Below are 19,238 nucleotides of genomic sequence, written 5' to 3'. Positions count from 1 at the left end.
GAAAAGAGAGGAGAGAGGTGGAGTGAGGAGCGAAGAGGAGGAGAGTGGAGGAGTGAGGAGCGAAGAGGAGGAGAGTGGAGGAGTGAGGAGAGGAGAGGATTAGAGAGGAGAGGAGAGGGAGCGAGTTGGGGAGGCGGGCGAGGAGGTAGGGGGATGGTTTAACCCGAGTAGGAACTTCTTAATACCGTGACGGCAGAGTCGGGTTCATTGTGGGATCAATACAGAGACGACCGGGTGTAGGAGTGGCAACCGTCGCCTCATTGGATGTGCCGTTCCTGGTCGGTGATTGGTCGGTTGTGGAACTACCAGGAGGCGGTTCCTTTGCTGGTTGCCCCTCTGTTGGGGGGGTGAACGAAAGGGGGAAACAGGCCCTGACCCTCGCCAGGAAGGAGAGAACACGCGGCGAGCGAAAAAGACGGAGCGGCGCGGCGCGACCAGTTGGAAAAAGACGGCGGACTGGTGTACGGTGAGGGTGACACGACGTCGGGGGGTTCAGTCTGTGTTCGCCCATCAGAGACACATCACCAGCCACGATACGGTCCGGTTACGTATCTCTTCGACGCGAGGAAATCTCCTCGCAGCCAGGTGTTGCCCGTATCTTGGACAAACGAGATCTTTGCCTTTCTTACACGCTTCGACGTTTGACAACGTTCTGGGACGGTTACGGTGACGTTTGATTACGGTGACGAATTACACGGTTTCATGGATCGGTACCAGAGATTGGAGCGAGGGAACGGTGAGAAACGAGAGTTCGTCGTGATTTCAACGTAAAACAGGTGTTTCAATCGAGTATTAAATTCGAAATATACATATATATTTATATGCGTGGATAACATATAAAGTTTCTTCAAGTTTTGTGATTTTATTATATTGTTGACCGTTGATCGTCATTTGATCGATAAAGGAGAAAATTTAGATCGAGACTGATCGTCCGATCATCGAGAAAATTTAGATGAAGACAATCCATTAAACCATTAGTGCGTTGTCAAACGTATTTAATCGCCAGTTTCGGAAAAAGGAACGATACGAAAGAGGAAAACATTTTTTTCTTTTTCTTTTTTTTTCTTTTTTTTTTTTTTTTTTTTTCTTCCCCTTTTGCACGAAAGAACGACACGTGGATTCTCGAAAGAATCGATTGTAAAACAAACGTTACTTTTACGTGCTCGGTACGAGACAATCCTGTGTTCGTCTTGTGTCGTCGATTTATTTTTTCGACGTAGAACATTAAAAATAGTTCGATGCAGTGCTAAACACTTACTATGTGAATCAAAGTTGTGACAAACAAAGAAACAGCAAATCGTCGAAGAGTGATCGTTAAAGTGTATTTATTAAAAAATCATTCGAGAGTATTGCGTTGACAATCGTCGAAAAAGTGATAGGGCATTCTTCCTCGTGAAGAGAAGAAGCAAATAAAAACGAGGTAAAAATCTTTTTTTTCGCGTTAATAATATACCAAAATAATCTCGATCCCTCACTTGATCTGATTTCCAATGTTTCCCTCGATATGGTCGATAATATGTAAAGCATCGCGGTGATAAGAGAATCTCTCGAATCTCGAAAGAATTTCGTGGACGCGCATTCGAAAGACAGATCTCGAGAGCAATCTTTGTCGATGCGATTCGTGGATGCGAACCGCGTGACGTGAAGATGCTCGGATCGGGCTGACACTTTGGCATTTATTATTTCGATCGATCGAACGACAAACGTATATATATATAGGAAATCGGAGAAGAGAAGAAGAGAAGAGGAGAAGAAGGAGAAGAAGGAGAAAGAGGAAGAGAAAGAGGAAGAGGAGGAGGAGAAAAAGGAGGAGGAGGAGAAGAAAGAGGAGGAGGAGGAAGAGAGGGTGGAGAGTGGTGGACGAAGTGGAAAGAAAAGATAGTGGACGAACGGGTGGTGCGACGTTCGGGTACGCACGTCGACCGAAGGCCGGCTCTGGGGTGCCGGGCCCGGGCGGGGTGATGAGCTGTTCCGAGGTGATGTATCAATATTATCCTTACCTCTACCAGAGGCCACCGCCGCCACCACCGCCGCACCCGACCCACCCTCATACGGCCCCGCACACCCATCCCCACACGAATCCACATGCGGCCCACGACAGCCCTACTAGGTCGGCGTCTTTTCAATCCTTCTCCGCGGCCACGGCGACGCATCAGTACGATAGGGTAAGTTCGATATATCTATCTTATTTTCGTTTTTTGTCTAACGTATCGAGATGTATCGTTTTCCATGTTTTTATTTAAAATTCCTACATTGTTACCTCGTTGCGTTACCTTATACGCGGAAACGATTACATTTTCGTATCGTATCGTATCGTTTCGTATCGATAAGAGACGTTTCGTGATCGTTGAAATGTTGGAAAATAAACATTAACGAGTTTTGTCAACCTTCTATTCCCGACGCGTTATTCGTAAACGTACAAGTATCGAGTCACACGAACGTGACATGTCGCGCGTTTGAGTACAACTCGTCTTTAAAAACGACCACAGTTCGCTTACCGATTGGTTCGCATCCATTCCAACATCCGATTCCTCGTTCTCGTGACGTTAACAAAAGAAATATAAATCGAAGTATAAATTTCTTGATCGACGTTCACTTTTACGCTGTTATAACACGCTACGTACGTATTATTCTTTTTCCAAACGAAATTTTTTGGCCAATGGATGATATCGCGGGCGTCGAATTATCTCGTTAGATAGCTTCCTCACCCCAGCTCGCTATTTGTCGCTCGTATATCTCAAACGTGGTACCGTTACTGGATTCGAATTAGCCGAGTTTGTTTCGAAACTGGAGAAACTAGTTTGTCGATTCGAATCGACAACGTGATCCATGGGGTAGTCGAGTAATGGGAAACTTGATTCGAGAAAAGTTTCTCCGGATCGATGTGGATGGTCGGGAAAAAAATCTCGATCGTTCGTCAAAACGAAGCGTTTCATCGGAAATTTATGGGATGCCGTATCGTATGATATAGAATTATCTGCGTTTTTTTTTTATCGTTCGTTTTCTTTCATTTGATAACATAAAAAATAAATTCAAAATAATTTATTCGATGAATCACATTTGTCGAATAAATGTAATGCGTAATTGCAAGAAAGATTTACTTATTTAATACATATTGAAATTATCGAATATCGTAATACATATTTAGATATTTTATTTTTAATGTATCACTGTGTAACAACGATTATTTTCTCGGACGGATAAAAATCATCGCGATATAGATACCATGTTGGTATCTCGTTAAATTTTCACGTTAATTCAGATATTTTGCGACGAGAAATTTATCGTTATTAAAATATAATTAAGATATTCGAGACGAATGAAGAAGTAAAAAACGGATGATGGATTATTATTTAATAGAACGATAGAAATTCTTTATGAACGCATTTCAAGTTATTAAGTTAAATATACGAGCATTTGTTTTCGGCGAGCGTTTTAAAACCATGATTATGAATTTCCGTGAACCTCGAATTATTTTCCGCATACCTCGCATTCACGACTGCGTTCTGTTTTAATAGGAATACCATTGCGACGTGTCTGATCTCCGCAAGTTGAGCGATCAGCCGATTATCGTTTGTGAAATAACGATAAATACGAATGTTGATGAAAATTTGTCATGAAAGAATTCTCGAATCGAGACGTAGATTTAGATAAGTTCGTTTACGAATAATCGTTTGAATAATTATCTAGAAAAATATTCGAAATATTTTCGATACGATTCGTATCGATATCGTGGCATATCATCGATAATTTCGAATAAAAAGGATTTAATATATCTATTAATGTAATATCTAAATTCGTATTGGTGGACGTCATATAAAATATAAAATTGATAGATTCAAGTGTGTATGTATGTGTACACAGTATTATTGTATAAAAAATTAATAATGATTTCAAATGATTTAAAAACGATTTTCTGAAAAAGTATCGGAATGGACGAATGAAATGGAAATTGGAAACGTCTTTTTAAAAGTCGCACGAGCCGACAAAAATAGACCCATTATACGATAATATGTTTGTAAACGATCCAACCAGCTTCTCCAATGTTTTAGTTTGCGCAGAGTTTACGAATTCTCGCTTTTAGCCGGTTGTCCTGAAATAGTTTACCAAGACAAGAGACGAAACGAGAATTTCTACGAGTTTCATTCCGGGGATCCTCTGCCGCGTCATTTTAATATCACCGTCTGCTCGAAGCATGAGCCATCCCATGGTGTTTCTTCCCATTCCATGAACTTACCCGTATTGTCTTTTTATTGCTTTTTTTTAAATATCCTCTCATCTCAATTTCTCATCTCATCTCTTTTTTTATTCATCTCGATTTTTTGCTTTTACTTTTTCGCTTTTTTTCGATCCGATCCAAATTAAAAGAGAAAAATTGATCGAATTCGCGACTAGGAATAAAAAAAGATGCATTATTCGTGGAAATAATTTCGAAACAAGGATAAGGATTGCATCGAGGATAACGTTCTTCTCCGTAGGCTCCGCGCTGAAGAAAAAAACGTAGCGACGCTTGAATCAACGAGGAATTTCCCTCTAATGCTCCGGCAATGCGTCTTCCCGATCATTCCATTCGTTGTTTGCCCAAATACGACGCGCGTAACGTCTCACTGATTGCCGTTCCATCGGACACGCTTGCAATTTGTCGCCGTTATATCTGGCTGATCGTCGCGATAAAATCAAGAATCGGTCTCTATCGTGAAAATTGTGATCCGCGATGGATCAGTAGTATGTGGAATTAATAAATAAATTTCAATTATTTTCGATAAAATTGAAATAGATCTATATATATCAAACAAGATCTATATATATACATAGATACAAAACAAATGATCGAATTAACAAGTGGATATTCGCAAAAACGTTTCGATCGATCCAAATACATACCGGCTCGCGAACAGGAAGAGTGGAAAATGATAAACGCCATCACGCGAGATGGAACGCGATAATATCTTATATAACCGATACCACGGTCGGGGCGATAAATAATAAGTAATGGCCGGTATTACTCGGTCGACATTGAGAGGAATGTCGGGACGAGGATGAGATATTACCGCTGTTTATCCACTTGAATTGTTTATCACGCGGTAAATTATACGAGGCGAGTATAATATGGTTGAGAGGAGGTCGGAGATCTAACCGCGTCTAAACGAGATATAGATCTTCGATATTGCGAGAATTAGCGAAGAGAAATTTGCGAAGCCGACAGTGGGTGTATCGCTTCTCGCGAAGAAAACATTATTATCCTTTGGACGGTTGTCGAAGGAGAGGACGGTTGAAAGGGAAGCCGATGCTGTTTCGTTGCAGTACCGTTAGGCCGAGAGAAGGCGAAAAACGCGTGTTCTCCGCGTTCTCCACGCGATACTCGGATAACAGAGGGGAATCGCGGTTGGCGCAAGGTCGATCTCGATGCTCGGACAGGTTTCTCGCGAAGGAGCACCACGCGGTCCCACCACATGGCGGGGTCCATGGTGCGATCTCGAGGCAACTTTTCTTCCCGAAAGTCCCTCGTTTTCGTTGGAGGGAAGTTGACCACGCGGCGGACGGTCCACGGCGACACGAGTTTACTTTTATTTAAACGTTCCTTCTTTCCTTTTATTTAGGGCCTGACCCAAGGGCGCTCATTTTGTTCCTTTGCCGGCGCTGACCGGTGTCCACCGGCTCTGAATTAATAGCCTCGCGTTTTTCTCTGTGCTGTGGCTAATATACGCGCGCGTTTCTCCCTCTTTCTCTCCTTCTCTTTCTTCTTCTTCTTCTTCTCCTTCTTCTTCTTCTTCATTTTCTTCTTCTTCTTCTTCTACTCATCCCTTCCTCTCTCTCTCTCTCTCTCTCTCTCTCTCTCTTCTCGTTTCTTCGTTTGGTCCTGCTATATTCCTTTCTCGTTTTTCTCTTCCTTCCTGCCGTGGCCATCTTCTCTCGTGTGTACGTACAGACGGTATACGCCTCGACGCGACGGGGTTATACCAGCGCGTTAAAAATCTTCGCCAGAGCCGTTTTCTCACGCCGCTACGAAACCGCACGCGTGCTTTATCGTTTCAAGCTTTGGGATTCAACCTTGCTTCTCGAATCCCTACCATCGCTATATCGCTGGATCAACTTTTTTTCTCGTTTCTTCTTCGAGGGAAATGAAAATTGAAAATTTTCACGATCACATTGAAAGCAAAAAATGCATACAATTCGATTGTGCGATATAATACAATCGCGATCCATCGCGGTTAATCGAGCGCGAGTTATTAATTCTCGTTACGATCGATTTTTGGAACGGGCGAGATTTTAAAATCCATTTACGATTGCGTTATTTTTCACAGTCGGTCCTCGAACTCGGTTTTAAATAGCCCATCGATAGATCATGGTCGCGACGCCGGACCTCCGCGTTATTCGATCTTAATCATTTTTATCGCGCGATGGGACAGCCGCGCGTTTGCAGCACTCGGTTGGTTATCTTGGGATCGCTAGCGACGAGAACGCTAAATGCCGATAGCAGCGGGACACCCGTGGCTGGCTCGCGACGCCAAACACCGGGATTCACGTGTAAAACAACCGATTCGACCGCAATATCCCTTCGGAGGGATCGTTAATCCTTCGCGTCCACGCTGCCACGACAACAACCTTGTCTCGAAAAGAGCTTGATTTAACGATCTGTCAAATGTTTCAGTTTTAATCCTTTAATCGTTCGATTATGCTCCATACGAATAACGTATTGCAAAATCCTTCCGTACAATTATATTTTCCTTATAAATAGAAACGTAAATACGTATATACGTTCTTGCGATAATTCCCCGAATAATGGATAAATTTCTCGCAGAGATTTTTGTTCGGATAAAACGAATTTTCTCGACGCAAGGTTGAACTCGTATCAGATCCGATCGTTTGATTCTTCGCTTCTCCTTAAAACGAGGATATATCCGTTTTTATAAAAATTCGGACGTATCGCGTAAAGCGACAAAAGGAATGTTTGAGCAAAGAATAATTTTGAGAGATTTATATCGTTTATCGGTGCGTATTTAATGTATATATAACGTGACCGAATAAAATTTGTGCGAAAAGTTGAGAAGCGAAGGCTGGATCCGGTCGCGTTCGGGGCCGGTCTGATCGCTCTACGCGAGACCACGAGTACGAAAGGAAGAAGACAGGTGCAAGCCGTTTAGCTTCGAACCGAGTAAGAACTTTGCCGTCCTTCGTTAGCACTCTTGTTGCGAACGAACCTCTGTTTCTTGGATCGCGTATCGGATTGGAATCGTCTCTTCTGCGGATTCGTTGCGCTTTTCTCGCATTCTACTTTGAGAAACGGTACTATTTCGATGTTTCGCCCATTCTTCCTAATTTAACGACGAAAAATAAATTGGACAAGTATAATTGCAATAATACGATCGACGATCCGTTTGTAAATTTTTGGATCAACTTTTGGATGTTCGATTCAAGATATGGAAAAAGAGAAACATCGTAGTTGACGTTTTACGATTATAATATATATATATATATATAAAATAGTGTCAATTTGAAATTAGATTCGCATCATAATATTTCCAAATTGAAATAAAAATCAATTTAAATTTTATTATTTTTACAAATTTTGATCAAATATTTTTCCAAGAATAAGGAAAATTATTCTCCGTGTCTGGAACGATGTAAAATTCGATATAATTTGTAAATAAATTTTTTCTGTATTTTTCTAAATGACGTAACGGAATAGTAACGTTTAAAATAGGGAAATGCATCGTTCGTATGATTTCGAGTGTTTCGATATATGGAAGAAAAAAAAATTGGACGTTAATCTCGTTTAGTCATCCTAAAAACACATAAGGAGTCGTAAGTTTCGGCGCCTCGAAAACCATCGAGCCGTTACTTCCGTCTCCGGTACGCGTTCATTAATCATCGAAAGACCAAAAAGACCAAGAATCTATTTTTAAATAATCCTCTAGTAGGGAAAAAAACCGAATAGTAATGATTTCGCTAAAATAGTTTCGAAACAGCGATATCATCCTACATGTAATTTCAATAGTACATGTTGGATATGTACGTTGTTAAGAAACGTAACGCAAACCGTGTCTCTAATAATAATCAACGAATGACGGTTAATTATTGGTAGAAATGGTAATTCGGACTCGTCGCAAGATGTAGCCAGATTAGAATTCATTAGATTAGAATTCAAAAAGAAAAAAAATTTAAAGATGTATTGCTATTTGATGTATTTGGATTTTTATCTCCTCCGATGATTTAAATTTGAAAAAATTTCGCAAATTAAAAATAGCATTCCTCTTTTTTCGCGTTCGTTATATCGGATTATCGATTAATAAATGGACGTGATTAATGATATTATAAAGTATCGGTCGAAGTTAGAAGAGAGTAAATTTCATGGCGTATAATTATAAATTATATCTTATGTATGTGTCGTTCGTATTCAATGATTATTTAATTCTTGTTATAATTCATATCACGGAGAAAATAATGGTTCGAGAAATGATAGAGTAAAGGATACAATAACGACTCAATTATTATTGGATTTTAAAATCTCGAAATCTGAGAATTGGATTGATATTATTTTATCGATATTATCGCGATTATTATTTCTGATCGTTGATCGGGAAAAAAGGAACAGGAATCGTCTACGGATCGCTTGATCGTAATCGCAAAAGATTCTATTCGAAACGGACGAGAATGGTTGTTGTTCGAGCGGTAAAGAATACCGAGGTAGCTACCAACAAGCGTAGTTGGACGATTCTCGTCAGAGAGAACGTGTGCGCTGAATGATGAGAGAGAGAGGGAGAGGGAGAGGGAGAGAGGGAGAGAGAGAGAGAAAGAGAGTGAAGAGGGAGGCCGTAAAAGCGCATTTTTCTCGGGTATCTGGCCGATTAATGAACCGATGTCGTAGCGAGGACCACCCCGAAGGGAACGCGTACGGTACGTGCAGCCCTCGCGATAGACTCGGAGAGCCAGAGAGAGGAGCACTGGTCCCCGGACTATAATACCTAAACTATAAGCAGCTCCCGGTCCGTCCTTCCGTAGCATCGGCTTCTCAAACGAACCGCGCCTTTACCTGACCAAGTTTTACGATCGTCGCGTCGAGGTGGCGATGTGTCCTCCCGTTATCGTCCGCCCGGGATCTGCCCAACCTAAAGCAGTCCTTTTGCCACGGACCTTTTTGTTATTTCTCTTTTCTACCGCGCGCGTTGTCTTGTTGCTCCCGTTGTCCTCTTCTCGCTTCTTCCTCCTGGATCACGACCGACAACGAACCACGTTCTGTGGGAAAGAGAAGCTATTCACCTCTTCCAATTTCATCACAGAGGGAGGGGGGGAGGGGACGCGATCTGGATTTAGATTTATTAATTAATTGGATTATCGCTATTTTATCTTTTACGTAATACGTACGATTATGGTGCGACGATAATCGCGATGCAATTAGGCATTCTATCTCTGCACGCGTAAATGTAACGGTGTAAGATCCCTTTTATTATAACAACGATTTGTGCCGTGTTTTAAAAATATATAAAAATGCGAAAAATATAAAACAGATTTTTATATTGATTTTGTATCCATTGATTTTTAATATTCTTTCTTCATGGACAGTAGGATGATAGTTTTAGAAGGAGCGTACGTACGAATATAGGAATGATGGAGAATTTCGCTATTCTTCATCATTGAATCTTGTGGGTTCTCCGTTGATTGCCGAATAAATCGGTGCGTTGAACGGATGGATACGCGCGGAGAACACGCGTACTTTAACGTAACGCTGAGTTTCAGTTTTATTTATAACGCTATTTCTTTTGCCGTTTCTCGTGCGTTCCTTTTCTCTCTTCTCTCGTCTTTTTTATCAGAAAACCCGAAGGAGCGATCACGTGGCGTGACCGAGGTCACGCCGCTTTGGAACGCGAAAAACCTGAACTAACATCTTTGTCTTCTTCTTCTTCTTCTTCTTCTTCTTCGTTCGCTTTGTTTCGACGAAGAAATAGTTAATTTTGAACGAAGGCGTTAAAACGTAACATCGTACATAAATGCGTTTCGAAGAAGCGCGTTAGCTATACTTATACGTGTACGTGTGTCTACTTACGCAAGTACTTATTACTCTACGTCACTCACGAAGAAAAGAGGGAAAAAAAATTGTATGGAGAGAAAGATTTGAAATGATGTTTGGACAAAACTGTTTGGAAATATCGTACTGTCGTCGGTCCAACAACGGTGCCCAGATCTCGATTTCGTCGATTTTGTTCCATTGAGCCACGCGATATCGTTGAGTAACGCGAGTATCAAGCGAGTATCAAGCGAGTTTTACCATTCTCGCCGATGGTGTTCCCCACATTCTTGACATGGTTGCGTATCGAACGGTAGGAAAAACGAAAAACGAAAGGGAGGAAAAAAGAAGAGAGAAACGAGCGACGGAAAATGTCGAAGCGAAAAGGAAGGAGTGACCACGTGACGAGAGTGAACGAAACCGGGCGAAAACCGGGGAGGAGGGGGCTAGAAAGTGGTTGGTGCACGCGTGTACACGCGGACCTTTGCCGTATAAATTATAACGGCGGTCGCGCAGGGTTTTTACCGCGTCACATGTTCTGCCTTTTTTTTTTCTTTTTTTTTTTCCGCCGGGCTTTCCTAGCTTCCTACATAAATTAAACGCGGAGAAGCGTTTTCTACTCGCGACGGAGGAGGGTTTTAAAAGCCTCTCCTCTCGCAGCTGACCGCGCAAGGGAGACCAAGTTTTGTAGAGATTGTAGAGAAGGGAAAGAGTTGCGCGTATATAAAAATATATAGCGCGCATGCGTTCGCGTGCTAGTCGATATTATACGCCCGGTTCGAGCGTGTGTGCGTGTGTGTGCGCGCCGCGGCTATGGTACAAAGCGGACAGAGAGCGTAATTACGTTTAATATGCAGGTATTGCCTGGTGAGCGAGGAGAAAAGTTCCATAATGAATTCGTGGTAATGGCTCCGCTGAAATTTCATAGTTGGCGCGCCGCACCGCGCGCCGCCGCGTCCTTCTTACGCGTAAAATCGTAGTCTCGGGTCGCAACGCGCGCAGCTTACGCTCGATCGGTGGAAGAGCGACGATTATTGCCGAATCGTGACATTGGAAATAAGTTTCCGTTGCTTTGTGTTCGAGATAGGAGATTTTATCGCTGATTCAAAAGCATCTAGATTTTTCTTTTTCTTTTTTTTTTTCGCATTAATTTAATTTCAGCGATAGATGAATTTTCTTTCTTTTTTTTTTCTAAACTGTTTTTCTAAACTTTTCGAACCACTTCGAAAAATAAATGTTTTTTTTCTTTTTTGTCCACTCCATGTATCTGTATTGGTTGTATGAAAAAAGGAAGGATCGAAATTGTATTGGGTGAGAATCGACGCGACAGATTTCGAGCGAATTCCGTTCGAATCGCGTAAACGAATTAAAATTAACGGCTCGATGTAAAAGGAAGTGGTACGCTTGGTCAGAAAACGATTCGGCAATCGTTGCGAACGTAGTAGTAGTAGTAGTAGTAGTAGTAGTAGTAGTAGTAGTAGTAGTAGTAGTAGTAGTAGTAGTTTAATTCCTAGAGAGAAAATATATGTAAGAAAGGTTCGTCGATGCTCTCTCGCTTTCGTCGCATCTTCGTTTTTCGTGTTTCTTTCTCTAAGTTTGGTTCGAGAGTGATTCACGTCCGACTTTTTCTTCGTTTCGCGATTCCATCGAAACAAGAAATAATCGAGGGAGGGACACGAGGCATTGTCTTATTTAAATCGTCCGACGATTAGTCCAACATTTTCCTACTTGTGTATTTTTCGTATTCTGTTTTCGTTCGGATCGATATTATTTACTATTATTATTATATACTATATATATTTATAGATATAGATTATACTATATAGATATTACTATTATAGATATTATTACTATACTTATATATTCTTTATTACTAAAGAAAATATTTGAAAAACTTATAACGAAATGAAAAAATATCCATCTCGTTAAAAGGATGATCGATTCGATTTTAGAAATTGCAGAAGGAGCACGATGTAGGAAATGATCGGTCGAAGCGTAAAAGCAACCACTCACGTTCCGATTCCATCCGATTGCTTGTCAATGTTCCTTGACAAAATAAGTAAACGTTCGATTCGTAAAATTATTTCGCTACCAGAAGATAATTAATTCCGTGGAGCGGGGAAAAAAGAAAAATGTGGAACGATCGTCGTATATCTAAGAGGAAAATGCCACGACTCAAAAGTGGATACCCGTTTAGCATCGGCAATTAGACGAGCGATTATCGCGAACCAGTCGCGATCCCGTTTCGATTTCTCGGCGATTGTGTTTTCCGCGAAAAGTTGCGCGAGACGGCGCACACACCACGAACGCGAAATGATTTATTCTCGCGTAAATCAATATACGCCGGTGGTGTTTGCCGAGCGGATCGAGCGGCTCGTCCAGACATTCCCGACGCGTCGTATTAGCAAAGATCGATTACGGCCTGTAATTTGTTGTTCTCGCTTCGCCGGAATAAATTTCTACGGACTAGTTTCTCCGTTCCTATATGGCTCACCACCGCGAGAGCTCCCTTGCGTAATCGACGGGGGACGCGCGCACGCTGGAAAACCACGACTAGAATCGCTGGAGACAGGTTTCTTCTCCTCTTTCTCCCTCTTCTTACTCTTCTTCCTTTCTTCGCTCCTCTCGTCTCTTTCGATCGCTCTCCCTTCTTCGCGAACGGTTCTCGCCTCCTTTCTCTTTTTCGACGTGATCGAAGATCGATCGACGGATGATCGAAGGGGGAGAAAATTTGCGATTTTCAAAAATGATAGGTTAAAGTACGATAAAGTAAAGGAAAAGGATTGAAGGAAAAGAGGAAAGAGAGAAGAACGTCGACGAAACGTTGAAGAAAGTCGAAACGGCGATCCGATCGGGAATTGAAATCGTGGGAGCTGTATCGTAGTGGTGGTGGACCACCTATCGAGCAACGGTCGCGAGTCGTTCGAGCGTGGATTACGATTTCGACGTTCAAATATGTATGTGTGTGTGTTCGGCGTTTATAAACGTATAGCAGTTTAATCGCGATTTAACGAGAGTTGCGTTTCTGCGATTCCCGCGATTCCCCGTGTGTGGAATTCGTTGGAAGCATTCGCTCGCGCCGCTCCCAGACCGTGCCCCGGTATCGTGCCGCGTTAATTACGACTGCGTTAAAATTGTTTACCCGCCGGGCGCATAATTGACTTATTAATATAAGGATAATTGAAACGAACGTTCGCGGCGGGGAATGCTCGCGCGGTGAACGATCGTCATCGAATGTCGCGTTGCCTTATTATCGGGTTATACAGGAATTCCAATTTTCCAGATAAATCTTTTTACCGATAGTGATTTTATGGTAATTTGACGAACTCGATGTATCGCGTTTTTTTTTATCATTATTATTATTATTATTATTTCTCTTGTTGAACGATAGGAACAAATTTTGAAGAGACGGATATAATAACTGGATAAAATAATCAACGCGACGCGATTCCTAATATTCCTCCTAATCGCTGATGCGAATTTTTCTTAGTTTTCGAACCACGGTGGTACTCGTTTGCCAATCGACCAATGCCACTTATCCTTATCCGTAAAACGCGAGGAAAAAGAAGGAGCGCGTTTAAACGTGGCTGGTATATCGGAAGTTCCCGGAGGCACGCAGAACGGTACGTCTTTACTTAACCCTTTGACCAGCGCGCAATTGGCAGGATTTTTCCGAGTCAGCCAAGCATAGGAAGAAGTGGTTTCTTCTTCCGAGAGCTTTGACTTTCGAAGCGATCCGGCTCACCGATTCGGCCCCTCTTCCATACGTACTTTTTAATTTATGCACATCGATATCATAGAGATATTTCGAATACGAAATTGGAGATTAATTTCCGTTCATCCGATCCGATATCCGGATAAACTTACTTATCTCGATGAAGAAAATAAGAAATACATTGTTCTCCACGTTTATATTTCTATAAATGGACGATGAACGTGTCGAAGAGTAAAGGAGGTTCCTACCTGGATAGGCCAGCCTACCGGCTACCGATTTTATTTTTTATCTCGAATGCGCAAACACGAGGAGGGGAATCGACGTTAAAGATCGAGCTTTCTCGAATGAACGAACGAACGACGATCGTTTAACGCCGACAGAGTAATTGGAAAAGATTCTCGGTTTCGGTCGATCGACTCGATCGCTGTTATTGAAATTTCTTGCTCTTTCAGGTCTTTCGAGATGGTTCGTCCTCGTTGAGGATACGTGGGTATTAATTGAAATCGAAGAGATTGGAAGAGAGCCGGTGAGCCGTGTTCATCGATTCCTCGTTATTTCGTTTGATTTAAATGACGGTAACGCGCCGCGGTTCCGTTAAATTTTATTTACGGAAATGGAAAAAACGAATCGATATTTCGAAATCGAATAGAATTTGGACGATGTGAAACGTATGAAACGTTTCCATCCTCATTTCGATCCTCGAAACCATTTCTCATCCCGTTTTCCACCTTTTTTCCCTCTCCGCCAACGCTCCAACTCCGTCGTCCCTCCGACCGTTTTCCGAAACGATTCCCGATCGGATATCTCGATCTCCCGACACCATCCGGCTATGTTACTCGTTCGAAACGATCTTTGCCGGCCTTTGGGGAATCGAATCAGGTTTTACCACTGCTGTCCGTTCGCTTTTTACGCGATGAGCAACGGATTGTGTCTTTGCCTGCCACCCGATCCGTGGACCCGGTCGATGCTCGGTCGCGTAACAACCGGTGATCACGGCCGGGTCACGTATGAATTTTTTCGCGGAAACCGGTACGGTGGGTTCACCTTAATTTCGCGACGTTTCGGTGAAAGTTTCGCCGCGCCGCGCCGCGCCTTTCGTTAACGAGATCATCGACCGGGATTCCATCGATTCCGTCAAACCAAAAAATCGCGAAGATGTTTGAATCCGATCCGAAAAAAGAACGATTGGAAATTATGCCTAAGTCAGGCATAATTATTTTTTAAATTATGCACGAATTACGTAGATATATCGATTATATAATTGCGCTCTTGATTCTCGTCAAAGGATACTGTATATTGGATCTTATTAGGATAAAAAAAAAGTCTTTTGCATTTTTATTTAAAATCAAAACGAAATCTTTATTTTTGGATGTTTCAACTTTGAAAAAAGTTTCAGATCGAACGATTGGAACGAAAGGACCGATATTAAATCTTCGCTACGCTATGAGCCTTCCTTTGTTAAAATTTTCATCGTCGCTCTTCCAGACGTTTAATTTCCGATGTTTACTCTCGAAATTTCGCAATTTCAATTATAAAATTGCGAAACTGTAAGCGCAACAATCGAAAGACAATCTTTAAATCGTCGAACACGTTGTTCTATGCATTGGTCTTTCCCTTCTCACATTACGTCGCTGCAAATTTAGTTTTAATTCGACGCTAACTTGTATAATATAAGCGAATATATATAAAAGGAAAAAACATTCGCGTTAATTTAACATTTTACTTTTTCTCATCGAGTACGCGTCGAATAATTATCCGTCTCGTTCTCGTCGACTAGGCAAAAATTCGATCGATCAGTCGCGCTATCTCTTTTCGATATCGCATCCATCGGATGGTCCGTCCGATCACCTGTTCGTTTTTTCGGCGCATCACGACGGCGCCGTCCACGCGTGGATGTGTCTCGATAAATAACGTTAATTAAACGAAAAGTGTTTTTCATTCCGTAGTAATTTATTCTCACCGAATGTCTCACTTTTCACCGTATTTCGGCACGCGTCAATTTCAGTGAAATACGTTACGTACTCAAGCTTGCAAACGACGGCGATAAATTTGTGAATTTTTTCCACCACGAGAAACGCATTAGTTTTCGCGAAATTTTTACGCCTTTGCGTCTTTACGCAATTATCCGCGTGATATAACGTTATATAAAAAAGCCGTATTCGCGTAATCGATGACGAGGAGGGGAAACGTAGCGATCGATCGAAAAATATCGCGCGGATATTTCGATTTATTTCGCGATCGTCGTTCGGGATGTGCCGTGCGCAAACGGTCTACCGTGTCCAAGAAAATGTTCTCGCGTCTATTCGCAACAATCTAAAGCCACAAATCACAATTAACCCTGCGCGTCCTCGTCCGGATTTGAATTCTTCCTTACCTACCATCGCGCATGGGTATATTTAAACACAATTACCAGCGGCGAGCTGTCTCTAATCCGCCCAAATCGCGAGTTTCCATCGAGAAAGATTAACGACTTTGCTCCCGTACCGAGAAGCCAAGATCTTAGCCGGTGAAATCGTTTCTTGCGAACGATCGATGTCCAGTTGGAAATTCAAATTTCCGTCGAAATTTCGCTCGCGTCTAAGGCGATTCTACGATTCTTTTTCTATTCCGGATGGAAATGTGAAATCGTACGTTCGATGATTACTTTGCCGAATCCGGAGGGTGATAGAACGAGGGTTGAAAACGGCGATCGGTGAAGAAGAAGAAGAAGAAGAAGGAGAAGATTCGATCGCGTGGAAATTGCGAATCGAGGCGATCGAAGAACGAAACGGAAGTCTCCCGGGATCTGTCGACGATATAATATATAAACGATCGTAAGATTTCCAGGGTCTCTCGATACTTTTTATCGATCGTAAGTACTGCAAGTTTGTCGACGGACGTGTTCATCTGTCCGTACGAATCTACAATTCAATGACTGGCTGGAAAAGGAACGCGTCGTCCATGGTTTGTCACGAAGGACAGTTAGACGGTGTATAAAGAGTCCGCATCGCCGCCGCCGCGCCGCCGCCGCCACCGCCGCCGTTGCCGCTTCCTTCTTCTTTCTTTTCTCCTTCCGTTCCCTCGTTTTCACCTCGTTTTTCCTCTCTTCGCCTCTTCGCTCTCCTCCCCCTTTCCTGCGTTGGGAATGGGGATTGCTCGCTCGCGTAACCCAAATTTTATTCCATTGGCCGTCCGATCGGATCGGGCGAGCATTTCGACGAACGCTCGTCCATCTGGTCATCGATTTGCAATTCCGAACAGGTCCTCCTCCTCCTCCTCCCGATCGTATCATTTTTTCCTTCTTCGTTTTCTCCCGTTTCTTCTCGCCGTTGATTCGACGATTTAATTTCGAAAAAGGACGGATGAGACGAGCAGAGTGGAGGAATCGCTATTTCGAAAAATGATCAAACATGATCGATTGTACGAATATTGAAAATTAGGCACGAATGAATCGTTTGGCGGATCGGTACGTGTGATTCTCCTCCCTGTCCCCCAACCTCCTTTTCCTTCTCCTTCTCCTTGACGCGTGGAAAGCGTCAACAATGCGAGCGGTTGCGAGATATCTCGTCTATTATGGTGGAAGGGAAGACTCCCGGAAGTGAGGCGAGATGGAATCGATAGCGAGTAGTAACCTGTTGCCAGCGGAGGACAAAGGAGAGTTGGATTCAGGTGTACGGGAGGAGGGAGAGAAGCGAGTATCGGGAAGTGGAGGTAAACCGCTGGTTCAGCCTTCGAACTGGCACTCGATCTAGGACAATTTCGATACTGGATCGTTTCAATGCCGAGCGTGAACAAACGGCGATGAAAAATGCATCGGTTATCGGGAATTGCGCGGTAATAGGTATGTCGAGTATCATCCGACATCGATTCCGTGATTTCGATCTCTCGAGTATCTCGAGTTCTAATTTAATTTTCCGTGTTTCAAGTGTTGAGGCAAAGTCGAAGGTTTGCCTTTTCTCTCTCTCTATCTCTCTCTTTCAACTTTTTATCCTCGAGGAAAAACGTCGCTTCAAGCGTTAAGGATCGAAAACCGTGGATCGATTTCGTAATTTTTTTATACGATCACGAAGGACGGATGACGAAGGGGAGATAAAGAGTGGAGAGAGAAAAAGATCGTTCGATTCTGAAAGAGGATCGGTGAAACTCGGAAAGACGTATCGTTTCAACGATTCTCGATTAATTCGCGAATACGGGCGGGCGAGAAATTTTTGGCCGGACACGATTCATCGGTCGGTCGCCAAATTCTTCGCGTTCTTCGGCCGCTATTCGCTCGAAATTCACCGACAATGTACCGTAAGAGAGTCGTTGCCGAAATAACGACGTTCACGCTGTCAGCGATTCTGTCGCCTAAAAATCTCTGTTATGTTGTCTCGCGTGTGTAAAAGAATTTGATCTAATTGAGAAACAATTTCGTTCGCTCGTTCTAATTGAAAATACGCGTGCTTTCGTTAATTTGCCTTAGATTATTCGTTGGAAACAGATCGTTATTTCATGCCGAGATTACGATCAAATTTCGACTCGTCGGTATCGTATTTCTCAATGTTCATTTAATTTTATCTACCATTCGGAACATTGTATACATATACAAGTAACGAGAAATAAAATATTTCGCACGATTACGCTCGATTCGAAGGACGGATAATTGATATTTCGTATAGGAAACCGAGGATACAAAGTATCGGAGTAATATATTTTCATCCATTCGATACGTCGAATGAAAAATCGAGGAGCGCGTCTATCTCTGGACGCGACGCGATTAATTAGAAATTGTTACCGCGATATCGAATCTGATCGTTGAGTCGGTATCTCTTTGATACGTCGGTCCAGTCCGATGCAGGACCAGTTTTACCGGACGAGTCTTTGCCTACCTATCGATCCAAATAATACAATATTCTTGCGCGTAGCGCGTGATAGCTGGTTTTTAAAAGTGAATAAAATAAATTAACTCGATGGGAGAGAGAGAGAGAGAGAGAACGAAAGAGCGTCGAGAAAAATAGACGAGAGAATTAATCGATTAAGGACGATGAATGGAAGAGGTGGGGAGGGTGATATGTTCCCTTTCGAGCGGAATGATCGATCAGGACGGGTTTCGCGACAAACATCGATCCCGTTGTTCTCTCAAACCCGACGATTCCATCGATATCGATTCTCGCGACACCGGGATCACGAGCCAAAAGGTCTCGCCGCGCGTGCAAAAACGCGTTTCGATCGAGGGATTCCGAGAGATGAGCATACTCATGGACAACCCTAATTCCTTCGGAAAGGAGGTAAAAAGAAGCGGGTCGTGGCGTGCCGTGGCGTGCCGCGGCGCGGTATAACGAGGGCTTTGGAACAATTGATCGGCAAAAAGGCCGATAAAGGGAGGAGGCAGCAGAGGGGAATAGGAGGGGGAGGGAGGGAGGATAGTTAATTGCAGCGAGAGATGCACTTCACGGTCGCGGTACGTTATTTACGACTAGGTACTCGGTTTCCATGGCCGCTTTCCAGCTTTTGCGTTCGCTTATTCGCGCGACCGTCCGTCCGGCTGAACGCGTCTAA

At 42.8% G+C, this 19,238-nt stretch overlaps 1 protein-coding gene across 4 annotated transcripts in view; it reads left to right on the top strand.

Annotated features, from left to right (window-relative positions):
• The first annotated feature begins 127 nt into the window (after window positions 1-127).
• The window catches only part of LOC726247 (protein vestigial), a 60,725-nt gene continuing 41,614 nt past the window's right edge, over window positions 128-19,238 (top strand). The window contains exons 1-2 of one of the 4 annotated variants that reach the window (XM_026444153.1): window positions 129-1,420; window positions 1,720-2,165. In XM_026444153.1, coding sequence (XP_026299938.1) covers window positions 1,962-2,165 — 204 coding nt within the window. In that variant the 5' untranslated portion in view covers window positions 129-1,420; window positions 1,720-1,961. Of the gene's footprint in view, window positions 2,166-19,238 lie in introns of all 4 variants that reach the window. The other 3 variants (XM_016915558.2, XM_026444154.1, XM_001122002.5) reach the window with 3 other exon arrangements.

This window comes from Apis mellifera, linkage group LG12 (assembly GCF_003254395.2).
Source record: "Apis mellifera strain DH4 linkage group LG12, Amel_HAv3.1, whole genome shotgun sequence".
In the NCBI taxonomy this organism is placed as follows: Eukaryota; Metazoa; Arthropoda; class Insecta; order Hymenoptera; family Apidae; genus Apis; species Apis mellifera.
This window is presented reverse-complemented; position numbering and strand designations above follow the sequence as displayed.